Source organism: Cupressus sempervirens, chromosome 2 (assembly GCF_028749045.1).
Source record: "Cupressus sempervirens isolate cs-2001-9-10 chromosome 2, ASM2874904v1, whole genome shotgun sequence".
Classification (NCBI taxonomy): Eukaryota; Viridiplantae; Streptophyta; class Pinopsida; order Cupressales; family Cupressaceae; genus Cupressus; species Cupressus sempervirens.
The window spans coordinates 134,650,617-134,673,820 of NC_143119.1; the positions used below are offsets into that span (position 1 = coordinate 134,650,617).

The 23,204-nt window shown below is 32.4% G+C and overlaps 1 protein-coding gene across 1 annotated transcript; it reads right to left on the minus strand.

The window, feature by feature from the left end:
- Window positions 1-19,217: 19,217 nt before the first annotated feature.
- LOC149571408 (expansin-B16-like) lies at window positions 19,218-21,384 on the minus strand. The gene is made up of 5 exons (XM_089812934.1): window positions 21,152-21,384; window positions 20,591-20,703; window positions 20,248-20,432; window positions 19,755-19,884; window positions 19,218-19,662 (listed from the first exon to the last, which is right to left on the minus strand). Exons 1-5 carry the CDS (start codon window positions 21,306-21,308, stop codon window positions 19,468-19,470), a joined length of 780 nt encoding a protein of 259 aa, XP_089669060.1. The 5' UTR covers window positions 21,309-21,384; the 3' UTR covers window positions 19,218-19,467.
- Between the last annotated feature and the right edge of the window lie 1,820 nt (window positions 21,385-23,204).

The window sequence follows — 23,204 nt, forward strand, 5'->3', positions numbered from 1 at the left end:
CTAATCCATGTTGATACCTCATTTGGAGGTTATGTAGCAAGAATTGAAGTTAGTACAAGATTTTTTTCAAGAAGATCATAATCTTTTGATTTTTGATAGTTTGACTAATTTGACAAGTATATTAGAGTTGTTGAATCACATTTTGGAATCAACAAGAACCACTTGAAATCATGCACTTTTCATGATTAACCAAGTTCACAAACCATTCATTGAAAAATACAGTTTGATTCCACCCATTCAACCCTAGAAAAAACTATAAGTAACAAAAAAAGGAGGAATGTAATGATGGATTACATATTTTGAATGAAATAATGATCACAAGGGGAATGTTAGATTAGAAGAGTCTGAGTCAAATTTAGCATTCAAAGAACATAGTTTAGAAGGAAAATAAGGTATGATATTAAAACATTTAGACTACTTAGAGTCATATATATATATATATATATATATATATATATATATATATATATATATATATATATATATATATATATATATATATATATGTATGTATGTATGTATGTATGTATGTATGTATGTATGTATGTATGTATGTATGTATGTGTATGTCTGTATATATATATATACATATATATACACATATACATATACATATATACATATATACATATATATGTATATGTATATGTGTATATGTACACATATACATATACACAAACACATATATATATAGATGTACATATATATATACATATATACATATATATATACATATATATATATATACATATATATATATGTATATATATATATATATAAACACACACACACACACACATACATATATTGTTGCATTCTTTATTGTTTATTTATTCAGTAAAAGATTTGTAGTTCTATAAGAACTAAGACATATGATTAGGGAAGCTACTCTTATTATCATTGTAACAATGTAATCATGAAAAAAAAAAATCACACTAATGTTAAAGGGGGAGATCATTGGTATCTCTAACTATTGTTGTCTATTAGTGTCAAATATTTAGTCATTTACTAGGCGAAGTTAGAAGGTCATCACTGTGACCGAGCTACTCTATATAGGTCAAGTCATATAAAGACATATATAAACATGTATATGATGAGCTGTATAGGAGTCAAGAAAGTCTTTGGTCCCCAAGTACTTTTAATATAATTCGTGTCTAATGATTACTGAGAATTTTGAGGATATTGAAGTCTTGTTACATAGAAGGTGTCAAGCAGAGTAGAGACCAAGCGTTAGTAGCATTTACAGAATTTGAGATGAACCCTTTTAGGATGACATTGAAAAGATATTTAATAATTGTAGAGGTTGTTATAGAGCTATTTTATGATGTGGATCATAAATCCCTATGTTTCATAATCAAGCAATTAGATGAAGATGCAAAATAAGGAAGCATTTAAAAAACTACTAATGAATTCTTTAAATAGGGAAGATCTAAACCTAGTTAAAGTATGGTGATGTGATCAGAATGAGCAAACAAGATATTTGTCTGATCATAGAGCATAAAAATGTGATCATGGAAATATTACAAAAGAGGCAAAAAAGATTTGTTATTTCAGAGGAAGTGATTGTGTCTAACAAGTAAAGGATAGTAAAGCTATATCAGATCAAAGATTAGAATAGATCAAAGAGAGGAGATCCAAAACTAGCTTATCAGAGAAAACTAAGGATGAGGTATTGAATAAATTTTAATAGATTGGGTCATGGATAATCTCTTAATAGAGTGGTCATTATAGATCTATTTAAATCTCTTAACCAAGTCCTCACTCTATTGTAAGTCTAAAATATTATCATAGGGTAAGACCTACCAGTCTTATCAACCTTAAATGAGTAAGACCCCTCATAGGGTTGATCATTAGATATTGTCAAACATTGTAACCCTAAGAGGTTAACTTTATTATTGTAGTACTAAAGATTTGTGGGTGTCATCCCCACCCAAGTTTTACCTTCACCTTGGAGGGTTTCTAGGTAACAAAATATTTGCATTATGTTCTTACATTTCATGCATGTTATTGATAGATTAGATCTACATTTCACTACATTTTAATTTTAAAATTTATGGTGTGCATGCATAAGACATGATATAGTAGATGTGGTGAATGCACTAAAGAATTGTTAAAAAGGTTTAAGTGTTATAGATCTTGATTCAATCCCCCTCTCCATCTCATAGTTTCCCAATTAAGAATTCCCAAAAATAGTAATAGTAGTGTAATTATCAAAATTAGACATCTCAAAAGTAATAAGCCTACAAATTAGATCTTCTAGGGTTAGGGCATTACCTGGTGTACATCTCACTTCTTGTATTATAAAAACCTTAATAGCATAAATAGTAAGTAGAGTTCTCAATACCTTGTAGATTATTATGTCACATACAATCTTTCCTTTAGCTCATCTAATATATTTGACAACTTCTTTCATTCTTATGTAGGTATCGTACTATGTTCTCACCTTTTGTCATTCCCATTTCATCAAACTTACCTCTCAAACTTTCTAATTGGGCTCTCAAGGCATTATCATCTCCTCCATAGATGGTCTATAGTTTATTCCATATTTCCTTTGAATTCTTGCACTCTTTTAGGTCTTCAAACTCACCATAGCTTAGGACTGAAGCAATCTCCAACATTGACTGATTATGGTCTTTCTTCTCTTCTAGTTGTTGAGTAGTTAGAGGGATTGTTGTTTTGTCCACATATGCATTATCGGAAAATCCAATGCAGCATAAAAAATACTAGCTATATGTAGCTTCACCAACATTTTCCATGGAGGAAAATTTCCTTTGCTCAACTTTGATACGTCCCTTTTGTACACCATTATCTTTATCTTTAAGTACCTTCAAACTTCTCTCTACAAGCACCAAGGCTCTGATACCAATTGTTAGAATATTTAGAATAATTAAGAGGTGCAGGTGGGGGGGGTGACTCAGTTATCCAAGGTCTAGATGTACCAATTGAACAAAAAAACACTTATTCAACTTCAAATCTTATCATTCCATTGCCTGGTCTCTACTATAAACTATTAGTAACATTAGCTAGCTCCCTACTATTCTAAACTAATAGACTTGTTGAATGTAAATTTTAATCAGTAAAACATCATAATAACATCCACACAAGTTTGACACTAGGATTTAATGTGGAAACCCAATTTGGGAAAAGCTACTGGAGTGGCAGATCAGACAAATGCTATAGGAACTAACATGGTTGAAAATGCTATAGGAAGTTAATGTAATGTTTTATTTGTGTGTTTTCAATTTTAATGTTTTAATAAATTCCTATGTTGTGGTGGCATAAATGGAGCATTAATTCGATGAACTCACCAAGTATAGCCACTTCAAACAATGTGTATTTATTTTTCAATTGATCAGTTTTCCTTAAGTCAGTTTTGTGTGTTTAATGATGAAGCTATAGGAAGTTGACAGTAGTTTATGATTCCTCATAATTCTAAAATGGGTTCCTTTTCTTGTTTGGCTAAGCTAACATTTCATCTCTTAAATCTCATCAATAGAAAGGAATTAGAAAGGTAGATTTTAGGGGAGTGTAAGAGGTTATCAAATATAGCAAAGGAATAAAAAGTTTGAAGTTTTCTTTATTTTAGATGATTTTCGAGTTGGATGTGTGATTTTTGTTTTCTTTCCAGAATTCAAGAGTCTACATTCTAAGAATACACTAATGTTCTAATTAATGCATAATCATACGTAATTTGGTTTCTTTTGAATCTCATCTAAGTTTTCAAGTTTTGGATTTCATTTCAGAGTAGTTGATTAACTGAATTGGTGAATGTAATTATATGTTGTTTTTGAGGGTCAGGATATTCCATGGGAGTCTTTTAGACTCTTTGCAGTCTATTTTCTAGGATTGTAGAGGAATTATGTATTATATATTTTCTTTGTTTTTCTCTATTTTCCTTGTTCCTTTGTTCTTTCTCATATCCGCATGGAAGTCAATCTCTAAATTAGGTGAATATGTCTTTGTATTCACCGATATGTTTAATCTCATAGTTGTTATGAGATGGTGAGAAGAATTGAGCTAAATCATGAAATGACAATTTTAATTCATGTTTGGAATGTCATGTTTGACAATTGGTTTGAGTGTGAGTTTCATATTTTGCATGCCAACATATAATGTTGATTGGAACACAATTTATTGTTGATTGGGAGCTAGTCTAGAGTTATTCAGTTTTACATTTGAAATGAACCAAGTTGTCCTTGTATTTCAATTTTAATGTGAAGGATTTGCATCAGTCTCTATTAATTGGTGTAGAAACCAAATGTTGCTATAGGAGGTCAAGAAACTTCCTATCACATGTTAGTCTATAAATTGTTATTAAAAATGTTAGTTGTATAACAATTTTAGGCAAGTTGAAAAAAAACCTTGGACGGTGTATGTGCCCCTTAAAGCAACTTAGTCAAGTAATTAATTTCCTCCTGAGTTTTCCAAGGTGAGGCTCTGCATCATTTTTGGTATCAAAGTTGAAGAGTTTTTAGATTGTGTGAAGTTACATGTTGTACATTCCTAATCAATATTCTTCAGTAGGGTCAAGAAAGATGGTGACCATTTCAGAGTTAGCTAAGAAGGTTGAGGAGAAAGAAGAACTTCTTTAGAAAGAGAATAGAGAAATGAAGGGGATGTTGACAAAATTAGCTAGTAAGTTGGAACACATGAAGAATGTGGTTGAGAAGAAAGAAATTAAAGTAGAAGAAGAAGATGAGGAGGAAGTCCCTGATGATGATGAGGATGAAGTATCTAAAACTAAGAAACCATTTTTTAAAGATTTGAAGGTTTTGGGAGGAAAACCCACTGGGTTACATATGTTTATGGGAAAGATGGATGCTGAATTAGTATTGGAATGGATTGAAGTTCTAGAGAATCACTTTGAATGTGACAAGATTTAAAAATCACAGTAAGACAAGTTGGCTAAGTCTAGAATGAAGAAGCAACCCTTACATGGTGGAATTTTATACAAGAAGAAAGAGTAAAGGAAGAGAAGCGGAATATTTGTTCATGGAAGAAGATGGTGTCTATGATAATAGAGATGTATCTCCCTGAAGATAATGAAGTATAGTTACATCAGAAAAGGTAGAATCTCACACAAAGAGAAATCAATCGCTACACTTATACAGAGGAATTCCAAAAGTTGAGTCTAAGATCAAAATTTGCAGAACCTAAGAGTATCAAGGTAGAAAGTTACCTGAATGGTTTAAGAATGAGAATACAAGAGGAGTTGTAGTTGTTGAGTCCTAACATAGTAGCTAAATGTTATCAACTAGCTTTGAAAGTGGAGAAGAAAATCAAGAGGAGATAGGAGAATAACAATAGAGGTAGAGGAAGGAAACTATTCAAAGGAAGAGGCACATTTAGAGGAAGAAGCTCAAATTTTTAGCCACAAATAGAGATATATAATGAAGTCAATAGGTTTGATAATTTTAGAGGAAGATTTGAAGGTAGAAGACCGAATTTCAAAGGAAGATCACTAGGAAGAATGAATGGAACAATAAGATGTTACAATTGTAATCAAGAAGGTCACATGGCACACAAATGTCCAGCAAATGCAAGCTCTAGTACTAATGGAGAAAGGAGAATACACCTTACACAGGAAGCTGATTTACAAGATGATTTAGAAACTTATGGTTATCTAGAAACGGAAGAAGCACTTACGATGAGAAGAACACTATTGAAGATGCCTGTAAAAGTAGAACCATCACAAAGGAAGTCTATTTTTAGAACAACTTGTAAGTCTGGAGGAAAGGTTTGCAAGGTATTGGTAGACTTCGGTTCTATAGAGAATTTAGTAGCTCTCGAAATGGCAGAGAAGTTATAGTCACCAAGAACACCACATTTGTATCCTTACAAAGTGTCTTGATTGAATAAAGGGCAATAGACTATAGTGGAAGAGAAAGCTTGGGTTGAATTTCAGATTGGAGCATAGAAAGATAGATTATTGTTTGACATTGTTAATATGGATTCATGCCATTTAATTTTTGACATACCATGGAAATACTATCTCAAGGAACATCATGATGTAGTGAAGAATACATACACCATTACAAAGAATGGAAAGGTCATAGAATTAATGCCTATTAGAATTGAGCAAAGTCAAGGAGAAACAAAAGCTATAGAAGCTAAGACCATGGTAATGGGTAAGAGAATTTTTGAAAGAATTGTCCACTCTTTGCATTAATTCTAGTACTCAAAGATAAACTACAAAATGATGTTGAAAATCAGATTGAGGAAGAAAAATCAGAAATGGAACATTCAAACTTGATGGTGGAAGTGATAGAAAAGAAGAAACAAAAGTTAGCAAAAGAAGTTAAACCAATTTTGGACAAGTACAAGGAAATCGTAGCTAATGGAATACCAAGAAGTCTCCCACCTATGAGAGAAAATAGTCATTGCATTGATCTCATACCAGGTTCAACATTACCCAACAAGGCTGCATACGAGCTAACACCAAAACAAAATGAAGAAATGGCAAGGCAAATTGAAGAGTTATTTGAAACTAGTTTGATTGGAAAAAGTAGAAGCCCATTTACAGTACCTGTAGACCAAGCACCAAAGAAAGAAGGAACATGGAGACTATGCACAGATTCAAGAGCATTGAACAAGATCACTATAATATACAGATTTCCAATGCCTAGAATGGAAGATTTACTTGATTGTTTGGGTAAGGTATGATATTTTTCAAAAATTGATTTAAAAAGTGGATATCATCAAATATGAATTAGGCCAAGAGATTAATGGAAAACAACATTCAAGACCAATGAGGGATTATATGAATGGAAAGTAATTCCATTTGGATTGTCTAACACTCCTAGTACATTTATGAGATTTATGAATGAAGTTCTCAAAGATTTTATAGGAAAGTTTGTGATAGTATTGTAAGAATTTGGTATAGCTTTGATACCATGTAAGAATTTTCCTTAGGGAAAAATTAACTAATGAACTAAGAACTCAAACACAAGCACAACTATAGACCAAAAAGGAGTATGATCAATATATCAAACTATGTCCTCATACATTGCTCTATATTGTATGTGGTGAATGTACACACTAGGAGTGCCTATATATAAAGGCCTCTCAAGAAGCACCTAGAATGTCTCTAGAAAGAACCAAGAGATAAGATAAGCATGACAACTAAGCACACATCTTATCCATCATTCTAGATGAGAGGATAAGAATGACAAGGTGTATCTAAAGTGTAGATGTTATAGACACCATGTGCTTAATTATTGTGCTAACTCCTCTGTTGTAGACACCATGTGCATAAAAAAGGTGTGAACTCCTATGTTGTCAACATGACAACACACAAGAGTACACATACTCCTAGGTGATTCAAAAAATAATGCATTAACCTAAGTAAACTTAAGTAAGTGTAAATAGTGAATAATTATTTACACTAACACCCCCCCTTAAGTGCAACTTAGGGGAATTTATTTAAGTTGGGTCTCGGCTACTAGGCCATGTTAGGTACCCATGTACATAATGAAATGTAGTCTCTCATAAAGAAGAGAAAGAGGGAAAACCTCATGGGAAAAACCTTCCCCCAAAAAGAGAGATGAAAATAGGATGCATGGATGGATGCAGTAATCAAGACCCCGCCCCCCCCCCCCCCCCCCCATTACGACATACATCAAGTATATACAAGAAAGAAATCGGAGAAGGAAAAAACCCCTTAAGAGGAAAAAGGCCCCCTCAAAAAGGAGAAGAAGGATATGTGGTAGTCCCCCTCCCTAAAATTAGTGTGTCAATCAATGAGAAATGCTCCAATGTAGAAGCTGATCCATGACCTCTAAATGATGTTCCTCCCCTTTAGAAGAAAAAAATCCAAGGCTACAAATGAGATGTGTCTCCTATATGAAGAAGGAATCTTGATGATGTACGATATCTCTGAAACCTGTTCAAGTGTCCCTATGTCGATGCTAATGATGACTCCTTCCAAAAATGCTGAGAAGAAGTGTAGATCAAGCAAGGAGTGATGTAGAACCTATTTCAAGGAACCAATAGTCTTCTCAAATGACAAAGAGACCTCCTGTAGAAGTTGTACATAAGTATCCACAATCACATCAACCCGTAAAGATTGATCATGTAGAGAATGGACATGAGGGTCAGAGTATGCTCTCGCAACAACTATAGAAGGATCATCCTTAGCAAAGAGAAGTGGTAGATCATCAAAGAACTCTTCTAAATCAGCTATGTGTGACTCCAAGAATAGAGCTAAAATGTCTAGCAAGAAGTCATCACCTGAGGTTGGAAGACCATTAGTACCCTATTGTGTTAAAGTACATGGATCTGTCATTGCAGCAATGAATGAATTATTTGCCTCAAAGAGAAGATGAATATCATCAATAGTGTCTCCCACATCTTCAATGTGAGACTCCATGAACATGCCTACAAGGGCAGGAAGGAAGTAAATGCATGAATGTAGAGTAGGAATATATAAAGGGTCCTATTGCACTGAATTTGAAGCATTTGTGGCTAGAATAGGAGCAACAGGATCTAGAAGTGTGATCTCATCTAAAGAGGAGTCAACTACAATTGGAGCTACGAGATCTTTTGGGAATGGAGGAATGTTGGGATCTCCATACGTCTCCCAAAGATACATCCAATTATCATAATGATCAAATTTCTTAAGGTCAATAAGTGAATCCAAAACCTCATAATCCATCTATAGAAAGAGAACAATACCAATGAGAGAAGAAGTCTCAGGATCATATTCAAGTCCTCTCACATATGGTAGTGCATTGTGCTAACTGAGATATTTGATAGCCAATTAACTCCATTCCTAATAGTTGTCTAGGGTCAAATAAATCAAATCTGCCTCTTCCATGGTGGACTAATTAATGTAACCTCCAAAGATTCAAAGAACCCCCCTTAATGAATGATTTAGGCTCTTGGTAACCACTTTCCAATTTAGGGCCTATTTTTGAAAGTAGTATTTATACCCATAGAACCTATAATATGATCACAGATCTAGAAAGTAGCACTTTCAAAAAGAATGGAACTTGATTTGGAGTCTAGATGAGTCCGTACTAAGCAGTTTAAGTGGCGAAAAGAAAGATTTGCGAGTTATAGAAAAATTCAAAAATAGAGATCTCAAACCACATACACCAATGTGTAGATAACAAAATTCTACCCCAAAACCAAAAAAAATTCTTTCCAAAAGGAGTCTGTATGAAGGAGATAACGCTATTTGAAAATTACTGTTACTGTTATTTTTTCTGAATTGCTGCCATCACACCTCCAAAAATCAAATGACTTTAGATTTTGCCTTATATGTCCGATTTGGATGAAACAAAATCCAATTTCAGTTTTTTTCAACCTTCTAAATGTGATGCAAATATCTTATTTGCACCAGCAAGCACCAATCTTCACCTACAAAAAATCTCTCCTATGGCCTGATGGCCAAATTTTTTTTGGAAAATAATGCAAATCAGAAAAAAATTGTAGAGATGCAGATGAAAAAAATACAAATCTAAAAATTAAATGTATAGGTCTAAAATGATCATACCAATTCCGTAAATCGGGCATTGGGGTTGCTAGTTTGCAAAATACCTCAATTTTGACTATGCCTAGGGTAGACAAAATTATACTCAAAATTCACCAAATCAGCATTTAGGACACAATGGTGAGATTAGATCTGGCTCTAGACACTCACAATAATAGCAATACTTCATATTCAGGCCGAGGTGCTAAAGCAAGAAAATGGTCTCAAATGGCTATGTGAAGAGAGATTCTCTAAGAGCTATGATACCATGTAAGAATTTGGTATAGCTTTGATACCATCTAAGAATTTGTCTTAGGGAAAAATTCACCAAGGAACTAAGAACTCAAACACAAGCACAACTGTAAACCAAAAAGGAGTATGATCAATATATCAAAGTATGTCCTCATACATTGCTCTGTATTGTATGTGATGAATGTACACACTAGGAGTGCTTGTATATAAAGGTCTCTCAAGAAGCACCTAGAATGTCTCTAGAAAGAACTAGGAGATAAGATAAGCATGACAACTAAGCACACATCTTATCCATCATTCTAGATGAGAGGATAAGAATGACAAGATGTATCTCAAGCGGAGATGTTGTGGACACCATGTGCTTAACTAGTGTGCTAACTCCTATGTTGTAGAAATCATGTGCATAAAAGAGGTATGAACTCTTATGTTGTCAACATGACAACTCACAAGAGTGCATGTACTCCTAGGTGACTAAAATAATAATGCATTAACCTAAGTAAACTTAAGTAAGTGTAAATAGTGAATAATTATTTACACCAACCAGTATATCTAAATGACATTTTAGTTTTTAGTGACACAAAAGAGGAGCATTTGAAACATATAGATTTGGTGTTAAGGAGGCTACAGGAAGAAAAGTTGATGATTAATTTGAAGAAATGTAGTTTTATACAAGAGGACCTGACATATCTTGGATTTGTAATCTTAAAGGGAACACTCAAGATGGATCAAGTTAAGCTAAGTGTGATTATTTCATGGCCAATTCCTAGAACTATTGCAAAAGTTGGAAGTTTTCATGGTGTAGCCACTTTCTACAGAAAGTTCATTAGAAATTTTAGTTTGATTTGCGCACCTATTTTGAATACCATAAAATGAGGCAGAAATGTAAATTTTTTTGGACAATAGAAGCTAGTGAAGCCTTAGAAATTCTTAAGCAGAAAGTAGCCCAACAACTAGCCCTTGCATATCCTAATTTTAGTAAAGTCTTTCAAATAGAATGTGATGCAAGCAACATAGCAATAGGAGGTGTACTTAGTCAAATGGGTAGACCTATAGCTTTCTTTAGTGAAAAACTCAATGAAGCTAAACATAAGTATTCTTCATATGATTTGGAAATTTGTGCCCTTGTCCAATCCCTTAATTACTGAAGACACTGTTTTCTACCCAAAGAATTCATTGTATACATAGATAACCAAGCCCTTAGTTTCATAAACAATTAAGAGAAACTGAATCATAAGCATATGAAATGGGTAGAGACACCGCAAGCATTCACATTTTCTATTAAGCACAAAAAGGGAGTTACAAATAAGGTTGTTGATGCGTTAAGTAGAGGAACTTTGAATCCATCACAAATTTAGTTAGAAAATATAGAAATTTCAAATTTGAAAGATATATATGTTAATGATGTTGATTTTCAAGAGATTTATCAATCATGTACTAATCTGGATGATAGGTACAATCATGAGTATGTTGACTTTTTGATTCAAGAAGGGTTGAAATTTAAAGGAGGACAACTTTGCATGCCAAAATATTCTATGAGAGATAACATCATACAAGAGAAACATAGTGGAGCATTATCCAATCACTTTGGACTAGATAAGACATTAGAGCTAGTTTGTAGAAATTAGTTTTGGCCAAAGTTACAAAATGATGTGAAAAAATTTGTGGAAGAGTGTACCCTTTGTCAAAAAAGAAAAGGTAAAAGTACTAATGCAGGATTATATCAGCCCCTACCTATTCCTTCAAGGCCATGGGAAAGTATCAATATAGATTTCATTATGGGATTACCAATAACTCAAAAAGGGCATGATAGTGTTTTTGTTGTTGTGGATAGGTTTAGTAAAATGGCACATTTCTTACCATGTAAATCCACTAAAGATGTATCATACATAGTAGATTTATTCTTCAAACAAATAGTTCAAATTCATGAATTACCATTGAATATTGTTTAGATAGAGATGGTAGATTTGTAGGTCATTTTTGGAGGACCCTTTGGAAGAAAATTGGAACAAATTTATCTTTTTCATATACATATCACCCACAAACCACAGGGAAAATGGAAGTTGTCAATAGATCTTTGGGAAATTTGTTAAGTTGTCTTACAAAACAACATGGAGAAAATGGAATTCTATACTTGCTCCAGCTAAATTCTCATACAATGATACTATGAATAGAAGTACTGGGAAATATCAATTTTAGATTGTGTGTGGTACACACCCAAGAGGAATTATCAAGCTAAGATAGCTTCCAAACACTTTTCCAAGTAGTTCAAATGATGAAGAATTTTCTAAAGTTATTAAAGAAGTCCAAGATCAAGTCAAGTTACAGCTATAGAATTCAAATCAGAAATATAAAGAATTTGCTAATCAGGAAACAAGAGAAGTATAGTTCAATCTTGGTGATTTAGTGTGGGCATATTTGAAGAAAGAAAGATTACCTCAAACAATGCATACAAATTTATTACCCAAGAAAGTTGATCCTTGTCAAATTATGGAAAAGTATGGACACAATGCATACAAGTTTTAGTTATCTATAGATATTGGTATTTTAGCAATATTTAATGTTTATGATCTCACCCCATACAAAGGCTCAGAAAACCAACCAACACATGAAGATTCAGTAACAACATATTTACAGCGAGTATCTAAACCAACAAAACCTCAACTGGAGAAGATACTCAATACAAAGATAAAGAAGACTCGAAGGAGACAATATACATAGTATTTAGTCAAATGGAAGAATAGACCAGAAATAGAAGCTATTTGGATGGATGAGAAACAAATTAGTAGGCATGGTTCATCATTACAATATCTCATCTCAAGTGGACTTGAGATTCATTCTACAGGGGAGTATTCTGTAGTGGTAGATCTAACAAATGCTACAGGAACTGACATGGATGAAAATACTATAGGAAATTAATGTAATGTTTTATGTGTGTTTTTAATTTTAATGTTTTAGTAAAGTCCTATGTTGTAGTGGCATAAATGGAGTAGTAATTTGATGAGCTCTCCAAGTATAGCCTCTTAGGACAAAATGTATTTGTTTTTCAGTTGAGTTAGTTTTGTGTGTTTAATGATGAAACTACAACAAGTTGGCAAAAAATTATGATTCCTCATAATTCTGAAATTGGTCCCTTTCCTTGCTTGGATAGGCTAATGTTTCATCTCCCGAATCTCAGTAATAGAAATAAATTAAAAAGGTAGATTTTGGGGGAATGTAATAGGTTATCAAATATAATAGAGGAATAGAAAGTTTAAAGTTTTCTATTTTTTAGATGATTTTCGAGTTGGATGTGTGATTTTTCTTTTCTTTCTAGAATTTAGGAGTCTACATTCTAAGAATACACTAATGTTCTAATTCATGCATAATAGTATGTAATTTGGTTTCTTTTGAATCTAATCTAAGTTTTTGGATTTTAGATTCATTAGAGAGTAGTTGATTGATTGAATTGGTGAGTGTAATTATATGTTATTTTAAGGTTCACGATATTCTATGGGAGTCTTTTAGACTCTCTACGATCTATTTTCTAGGATCATAAAGGAGTTATGTATTATATGTTTTCTTTATTTTTCTCTATTTTCCTTCTTCCTTTTGTTCTTTCTCATATTGGCACTGAAGTCAATCTTTGAATCAGGTGAATATATATATGTATTCACCGATATGTTTAATCTCATAGCTATTATGAGATGGTGAGAAGAATTGAGCTGAATCATGAAATGATAGTTTTAATTCATGTTTGGAATGTCATGTTTGATAACTAGTTTGAGTGTGAGTTTTGTATTTTACATGCAGACATATAGTGTGGATTGGAACACAATTTATTGTTGATTGGGAACCAATCTAGAGTTACTCAGTTTTAGTTTCGAAAGGAACCAATTTGTCATTGTATTTAAATTTTGATGTGGAGGAGTCAGTTTGGTCTCTATTAAGTTGGTATAGAAACCAAATGTTGCTATAAGAGGTCAAGAAAGTTCCTATCACATGTCAGTCTATAAATTGTTAGTAAGGATTTTAGTTGGATAGCAATCTAAGACAAGTTGAAAATTGATCCTAGAAGGTGTATTTGCACCTTGAAGCAACTTAGTTGAGTGATTGATTTCCTCCTGAGTTTTCCAAGGTGAGGCTCTACATCAAAAGCCACCAACAACATGTCACTAATTTCCACTCTTCTAAAGTAAGCCTTATTAGGAGTCAACCTTGTTAAAGGTTATAATAAACACTCTTAAATGTGACCATGTTATAGGATTTAATCACCTTATTATGAGTGGCCTTGTTAGAGGAATTTAGAAAATTCCATTAGAATATCACCCTATTAAATAATTTACATTGACTGTTAAATCCTTATGACTATTAGGTCAACCTCTATTAAAGGAAGCTATAACATCATGAAACATAAGGACATTCAATCCAGTGGTCTAGGGCACTGAAGAATACATTAAATTTATGTGAAAAAAAAGAACAAGATCAATGTAATCCAATGTGACAAATGGACCAATTTCTTTTGATAGATAAAGGCAATAGGGACAATTTTCTTTAGAATGTAAAAGAAATTGTTAAATACATCAGAGTATAACTCATCCTAGAATGTGAATAGCTCATTACATCACCGAGACCAAGTTTCTTCATGAGGTAACCTAAAAAATATGACCTGTTAAGTACAAATCACTTTGCACATACATATATTTGTTCAACTCTCATGTACTGATTCACTATTTTCCCTCCATAGTCATCTTAGTTCTGATTCTCTTGGAAACCCTTTAAGAAATCACCCTTCACTTCTTTTCAACTAGATTAAGCTTTCTTCTCAAATTCACAGTCAACAACATTAGTAACAACTCCAACACTCTAGAATTTCTTCACACACACACACACACATAAATAGCCTCTCTGCACTCTACACTCTCTTATAGAAAGTTCACTTTTGTACCTCATTAAATAGGTTACTCTAATCTTTTTCTACTTAAACACCACCATTAGGGTTCATACAACTCACTTTGCATGTACATATATTTGTTCAACTCTCATGTACTGATTCACTATTTGCCCTCCATAGTCATCTCAGTTTTGATTCTCTTGGAAACCCTTTAACAAATCACCACTCACTGCTTTTCAAATAGATTAAGCCTTCTTAAATTTGCCAGTCAACAACATCAGTGACAACTCTAATGCTCTGGAACTTCTTCACACACACACACATCCTCTTTGCACTCTACACTCTCTTATAGAAAGTTCACTTTTGTTCCTCATTAAATAGGTTACTCTGATCTTTTTCTACTTAAACACCACCATAGATCTTAGGGTTCACAATTCAATCCATCAGATACAATGTATCTAGTCACCATTTTGTTTATCTCATCTTTTCTAGAAAATTCTTTTGGAATCCTTCTCTTAGATCATTTTCATTATCCTCTCCTGGAATTAAATGATCCAACTCATCAATCCTTATCTTCAACATTCTTTCCATATCCTAAGAAATCAACTTAGCTTGAAATTATGATTCCTCACAAACAATTAAAATGATGTTCCTCAGCCAACACTACATGTTAAGACTTGGTCAACACTGGGTTATTCGGTCGCTATTGAATTTAATTATTGACATTAACACTATCACTTGGTCATTACTGATGCTTGGTAAACACTGAATTTTGTTGACATTTACTATGGCTTAGTTGACACTAGCATCACTCAACATGTTCATCAAAATTGTTTAGTCTTTTATTATATTACTTGGTCAAGCCTATACATTTGATATCTTTTTTGGCACTCTCAAAACTTGAACATTACGTTTTTCTCCATGTGCAACATGATTTAAAAAAATCACTTTATCTTGTCAAAGTCCAACTAATCAAATGTCCATATGTAGTTTCCTCTTCATAACTCAAGCTATCCTCTAGATGCTTTTCTTATGAACAACTTCTCAAATCCTCTTCATCGATCAAATAGATATGACACTTGAATTAGATAGCAATTGCCTCACCAATAGATTTGAAATCAATGACAATATAACAATTATTCCAATGTAGTTTCCAACATATCACATATGCCTTCTTTAACACTATTAGCCTATTAATTAGTTATCCATGATCTCATCTCAAAATAGACCAGAATACATCATGTACACCACACAAACAAAACAATGGAATTTTTTTTTACTTGATGCATTTATATTGATTTCTAAACTAATGTGTTAGTATGATACAAATGATAGAAGAAAACATCTAGTGTAACACTATAGAGATTTAAAATCCTTGAATCTAAAATTTATAACTTGCATTTATAAACTTGTCTTGGTATAGGTTTTATAAGCTCTCTTGTCTCTTCTATGGTGCAAGGGTACTGTAACTTATTAAAACGACATCTTTATGAACATTAACTTTATGAGCTTTTTTGTTATTTCTCTAACAAAGTATCATAGACTAGTGATGATTCCCATAACGATGATGGTCATATAATAAATTTGGATGACAATCATACTATAAATCTAGTATCTACAATCCTTATGCCTTCTCTTTCTAGTTGTGTAGAACTATTTGGTTGTGTGGACCCTTCTTTATATACTTCTCCTACTTTGATCCAATATTTAACACAATGTGAGACATTCTCAACCACTTGCACTAACAATCTTTTAATGAGGTTTAAGCATGTCCCCATGCTGATTTACATATCCTTGTATAAGATATAGAAGTTACATGTATGAATATGCATATGTTTAAAAAATAAATGCGGATGTACATATATTTTGAATTAGATTCACTTGGATAATTGCATTGTACAAAATAATGGTTATATAAGAAAATATAGAGCCCTATGTAATGTCTTAAGTGATGATTGAGTGAGATCACAACAAGTTTCTACACCATATGCTATGAAACAACATGACCTAAAAATATAATAATACAAATATAGAAAAGAATTCCAAGTTTATCCTATGAAAATAAAGTAATAAGGATATAACTAATTAACTATTGAATAAATAATAGGCAAGAGCCTATAACACAACGGTAAATTGTGAGCCTCTTATCAAAGAGGTCTTGGGTTCGAATTTACTCATGTTTAACAAATAATAATAAACATAATAATTAATCTTTGCTTTGGCCTCTGACTGATCAAAATATATATATATATATATATTGAATAAATAATTACTAGGCGACAAACTCATGTTATGTAAAAAAAAAAAACTAAATTTAAGATCTATGGACTTGGTTTGGTTTTTCTAACATTGCAACATAAGAAAAAGACCTATAAATTGACAAGGTCCCTAGTTTTGCAAACTGAAAATAATGAGGCTATATTGTGAAAAGAAACAACAATTAGTAATCAAATAAAACCAAGAAATACAATATTGTACTTTTAGATAAAAGATTGCCCAAACATAAAATTTCAACTCTGCATAGAAGTTTTCCAATAGGAGAAAGAAAGAAGAATAGAAAAACATAAGCTATAAGAAGTTGGTCTCCAATCTAACCATTGTCTCTCATCATTTTATTTCAATGAAGAACAACCATTGAAAAGTCCCTTCCCAATTTGTTAGATTATTTCTCCCTAAAAGGTGACTTTTGAAAAAAGTTGAAGTTTCTCACTATAGAGTAGTACGCTATAAAATATATTAAACTAATATATGAATCATGAATTCTCACTAGTATAAATGGTTCATCCTTTTTATTATTATATTATTCTTTCTTATTATGTTTTATCATAATTTTAATGCGTAAGAGGCTGAAGCCAAGATAAATTATTATGTGTTGTGATCAATTCTTATTATTATTTATTAAGTTTGAGTAACTTGAACCCAAGACCTCCCATATAAGAGACTCATATGTTATCATTGTGTTGTAGACTCTTACCTAATGATTCAAAATCTTAACTCAATATCATAACTAATTTAAAAATTAGAAAATATTATACTTCTAATCAAAATCCACCTTATACTCTTAATATTTATCAAGGTTAATCACTTTAATCTAAATAAATGTTTTTGATAAAAAAAAGGCTTTACAGGGATCCTAAAATCCAAAAGTTATTATATATCATAGGACTATAAATAAATCAGCAAAAGCCTAGAATAGTCTACAACCAACCTAAAGGCTGGATCGAAAGACAGACAGAAAGCCAAACGATAAACTTGCTAAAACTAGAAAACCAAAAGACAAAAAAAGATAGACCTTACTCTTTCACTTTCCTTTCAAGGTCCTGCATTGTTTTCACCGCTTCATAGGCTTTCTGACACTCCTCAGCCATTTGCTTCTATTTCTTCAAGCATGTCCTATCCAGCTAGCTATGGGATATGTCTGTTATAGTTTCATCATCCTTCCTATATTCATCTCTATCCTTTTCCTCATTATCCTCCAAAAGACCCCTAGCTTTCAGCTTTTCAGCAAGAGTAACAATGTTTTCATTGAGAGAGTTTAGAATGAAGATGATCTCGTTAGCCATGTTATGGTTGTAAGCCTCCAAATTTTTCATCCTTTTTTTGACCAACCTAATAGCTTCCCCTTGATTTGTGACATTCCCTCCCTCAAATTTCTTCCCCCAGCTTTCCAGTTGTCCCATACTTTCTTTAACCTCCTCCAGTGCATGAATCAACCATTTAATTGATCTGAAATTATCTATCATACTATTTCTTGCATTATTAATAGGTTCATTCCCACTTCCCTCACATTATCAATTATAGCCACCAGTGCTAGATTGATAAGATCCTCCATCTAGACCTTTCCCTCATTCTCTTTTAGGATTTGTGGATTCATGGCTTCCCTCACTATCCCCATCTTTGAAGTTCTGACATTAAAATTTTTCATGTCATACGTCTATCTTTTATAACCACTCATCACTTCCTTCCTCCTTTTTTTCCTTTTATTACTCCTAAGGGAGACTTGGAGGGGGTGGAAGCACCAAAAATTTTAGACCAGATGCAGTTTTATCCTCTACAAGTCTGACCTCCTCTTTAATCCTCCTCTATTTCTTCTTAGGGTTTTCAACTGGCTCTTTTGTCTCTTCATCTTCCTCACCCTTATTCTCCTCATCAGTATCCATGTCTTCGCTCTCTTCATTATATTCCTCTCCCCCCTGATTAGTAATTTTGAGACCAAGACCCCTAGGACTTTTCCTACTTGACATTTTTGATGGAGTAGGCTTATTCTTATCTTTACCCCTTGCCTTAATGTAAATAAATGTTACTTAAATATTTAAAAAACTATTTTTGATATAATAAGAACAAACTAATTGATTTACAATCTTTATATTTTATTTAAAACTTTTGGGTATTATCCATTGGAGGAAGAAATAACATTGAGTTCTATTTAATAGTATTCTTCTAACATAATTGCATATTGGACATCATGTAATGATTTGAGTATGTGCCAATTTGAAAAAAGGTGAATTTCACATGCAATGTTTTTAGCCTTGTCCTGATTATATGACGTTCTTGTTAAAAAGTCCAGAATCAAATGAAAATGGACAGGATAGACGGTAAGAAATAAAGTAGATAAGATGAGTATTTAGATTGAAGAGGACTGTTATATTCTAATAATATTAAGATAAAGTGGATGAGACCAGAGATGGAGTCAGCCACGTTTACTACCCAACACTTAAACTCTCGTCAACACTAGTTTTGGCATATAAAACAATGCCTTGAAAACTGGTTGGAAATGGGGAGGAGGACATGAAACTGCAGTAGATGATACAAAACAGCTTGATAGTTTGTAGATGCAGGGTACGGTAAATGGATAAATCATTTTGAATGACCATTAATCATAATTAACAACAGATGTATATGTTGAACTAGCTTGCCAATCTTTTGGGATGACATTGTATGCAGTCAGTGTCTTTCCTGAAGAAAGAGATTTCAATCGAATTGAAAATGGAGCATTCAAAGGGCCTTCATCTAAAGACCAGTAGGCACCCCATAGCTGCTTGAGTCCTTTCCATGTATCAGAGTTCTCCTACAACCAAACAAATTATAAAACTATTAAGAACGTTATTCTATATAGTCCTCCAATAAAATGTTACAACTAAAACATACAATAAATCTTACTTCTTTTAGATCTACTTCTTGAAGATCACCATCCCCATCTTCATATTCAATAAGGACAGAGAACCAATAATTAGTTGATCCTTTATTAACATGAAACGCTACCTTCTTTCCCGGATACTCACAAGATACCCTGATAAATGAAAACAGAACATCAACAAAGAAGATTGAAATGCTTTTGTACTTTATAAATGATAATGAAAACATTTATTTATATTATTATTTATAAATGATAACTTAAACATTTATTTTGAAAAAAGTTTTGGTAATTTAAAACTGGTATACTTGAAAAATATAATTAATGTAGACAATATTGAAATCTGAGAAATATCAAATTAAAACAATCTTTAGTATTTATTAAAGAAATATTAAAATAATAATTTAGAAAAAACAAATTGTCATTTCTTATTGAATAATGAAAAAAAAGGTATACTTTTTGTTTTTATGACAGAAAAGAACAGAATAGTAGTGACCATTGTGACCGAATTAGAAATACCTTTTGAATAATATAGAAACTGCTCCTTCATTAAGAAGACTAGAAACTTTGGCAGGACCAACTGCCATGTCTGAAAAGGCAGTTCCACTAAGATCAAAATGATTAGATGGACATCCTGGGCATTCATCTGTGAGGACTACATTCACAGGTGTTTGTGAACATACACTGTTCTCCTTACATTTTACCTGCAATCAAAGCTCAAAATCAATATAAGAAAAGTGTTAGCAAACAACAAAACTTATGTAAACCTCTATCAAAATCATCTTCCATTGAAAAATGCTTTCCAACCTAAGAACCATATGAAAGCGTAAAATGCAAATCATAAGCATAAGCTATAGTATACCTGATAGCATTCTCCACAGCCTTTGCCACCTTTGAACAGATCTGGACTCCCTGCACTTACCCTTGATCCAAACGGTGTACTCTTCACAAGGCTTCCATATCCACACGCTCCACCTAGAATCACACTCATCAAATCATATATATTGACTGTACTACAAAATTCTGACTAAATAAAACGAGATAAAACTCAAAACTCACTCATAAAATGATTATTTGTCATACAAAGCAGGTTAGATATATAGTCATACAACACATTAATGTTGGTAGATAAATAAATAGTGAAGTACAAAAGGTTTTGATTAGATAAAGAGGAATAAGGTATGAACCCATCTACAAAACATTAATGGGGGTGGATATACACATTATTCTGATTAGTTAGTGCAATATGATCTGAACCTGGCAAAAAGTGTAGATATATACAAAGATCTAATTAGATAAAGCGAAAAAAGTCTCCAAACTCATTTACAAAACAGCCATTGGTCTACAAGATGGCAAGACATTAATGTTGCTAAAAGAAAAGTATATAAAAATATACTCTATGGTACTTGCTAGAGTTTAATACCTTCACTTCCATCTCCATTAGGACTGCCATACCATGTAGCAGTAGCTTCCTGCCAATCTGCCTCCTCTTCCACACTATATTTCACTTTTGAACTTAAACCAACTTCAAAACTTGCCATTATCAAGACTACTAAGATCACCACATTCAGGCAAGCCATTTTGGCACTTAAAAAACAATTGTAGCAAAGCTAGTGGAGAAGCTATGGGGAGCTGTGAAAATGTAAGCAAGGTGGTCTGCTTTTATAACAACTTAGCAGTGCTTCAAGGGCATGGAATTTAATCCTATCAGCTATCAACTGATTTGTATCTACTGCAGATTTTCTACATATTTTCAAATCAGTTTGTCTGGTAAAGTAGAAAAAGCAAACCCTTGATTTTATTTTACCATAAGCGGGTTTTATGCATTTGATTGTGTTATAAGAAAAGATCATAGTCATAATAATTACAAATTGGATACTGACCGGTACTCTTCAGACTTTTGTAGGAATTCTTGTGGGCTGAACATGGGAGTTTGTAGACAATTGCAGGAATGAGATTGAATAAGGGGGCCTGTGAAAGTGAAAGTATTGACAAAAGATAGGATTGCATTAAAGATTTGTGAATGCACATGGATATATGAGAAAAATCCAAGTTGTTTTTATATGTTCAAGAAGATGCTGTTTATTATTTCTCAGTCATGTTACACGTTATTTGTGAAGTCGGAGTGAAATAGAGTGAGTCAACAATGATTTTCATCTCCACGTCAATAGACTTTTCTGTTTTATGGTAAACATAATATGTGATGAGAAATATTAGAGACAAAAGAGACTTCATAATCTTTTCATTTTTATAAGAGATTTTTATTTCAGAAATCACGGGTCTGATTTGTTTATTTGTTGAAAACATATTTGTTTAATGGCAGTCTTCTAGGAATCGACCAATTTATTCAGTTTTGATAGAAGTTTAGTTTCAGTTATTGGAAAAATATTCCTCTTATTATATTGCTACACATTTCTCATGCCATGGCTTATTATAGAATTCAATCTTCTCAACTGTCAACTGATTTGTTTCTAATGTAGATTTTCTACACATATACGAATCAGTTTTGTCTGTTAAAGATGAATACACGAACCCCACAGACATTTGCAAGGATGAGATTGAATTCTAGAAAGTGAAACGTGTTGACAAAACGGATGATTGTATTGAATATTTATGAATGCACATGGAGAAAAATCCAAATTATTTCTACATCCTGAAGAAGACTTTGTGCATACTTTCTCAGTTATATATTCTACATTTATCTCCAAGGCTATTGGCTACCAAGTCGACCACAAATAAAGTCGTTCGAAAGATTTGTTTGTTGAATACAGATTTCTTTACGGCGGTTATAGAGGAATCAATATTTGAAAACATTTATTTAATAAGTTCAAATTTTGATAGTCTTTCGTTTAAAAATAGACTTATCTAAACTTTTTAGAAAAACATTTATATTGTTATTTTTAGTATTTATATAAAGTTGATATAAATAACTTTTTATCTTGTTAATAAATATGATCTAATCAATAAATCTTTCTAAATTTTTCAAATTGTCTCTTTTAGGTTGGGAAACCAAGTGTCCTTCTTAAGATTTGAACCAAGGTTTCCTCAATGACAATTCATTACTCCAACCAATTATGCTAAATCCCTCAGACAAAATTTTACAATTTTACAAATGTGTTGTGTTATATATTTCATTTACCTAGTGAAATAGTAAGACATTGGAAGTTAAAGGAATGAATTTGCATATGTTTAGAAAAAAAAACATAAAACAAGAAATATCATTTGACAATTTATTCATGAGATCATAACAATATTAACAAAGGTTTTGAGAAATAGAATGAAGCTAACATTTTAATAAGCAACATTAATGGGTAGTGGATTAGATTGTGTGAGTTGTCTCTTTGTCAAAATTTGAAACTTTCCATGCTTCCCCTCACTATATGATAATAATGACAAATAGATAAATCAATAAATCTCTAACAGCTCAAAAGTAATTGGATTGAACAATAACGAAACAGGGGAGAGATTTTGTAGAG

Coding starts and splice junctions, on each gene's coding strand:
- LOC149571408 (XM_089812934.1), bottom strand. CDS start 21,308: ATGGCTTGCCTGAATGTGGTGATCTTAGTAGTCTTGATAATGGCAAGT. Junction 20,704..21,151: donor TAATGGAGATGGAAGTGAAG/GTATTAAACTCT, acceptor GTGTGATTCTAG/GTGGAGCGTGTGGATATGGA. Junction 19,885..20,247: donor GTTTCTATATTATTCAAAAG/GTATTTCTAATT, acceptor TTCATTTATCAG/GGTATCTTGTGAGTATCCGG.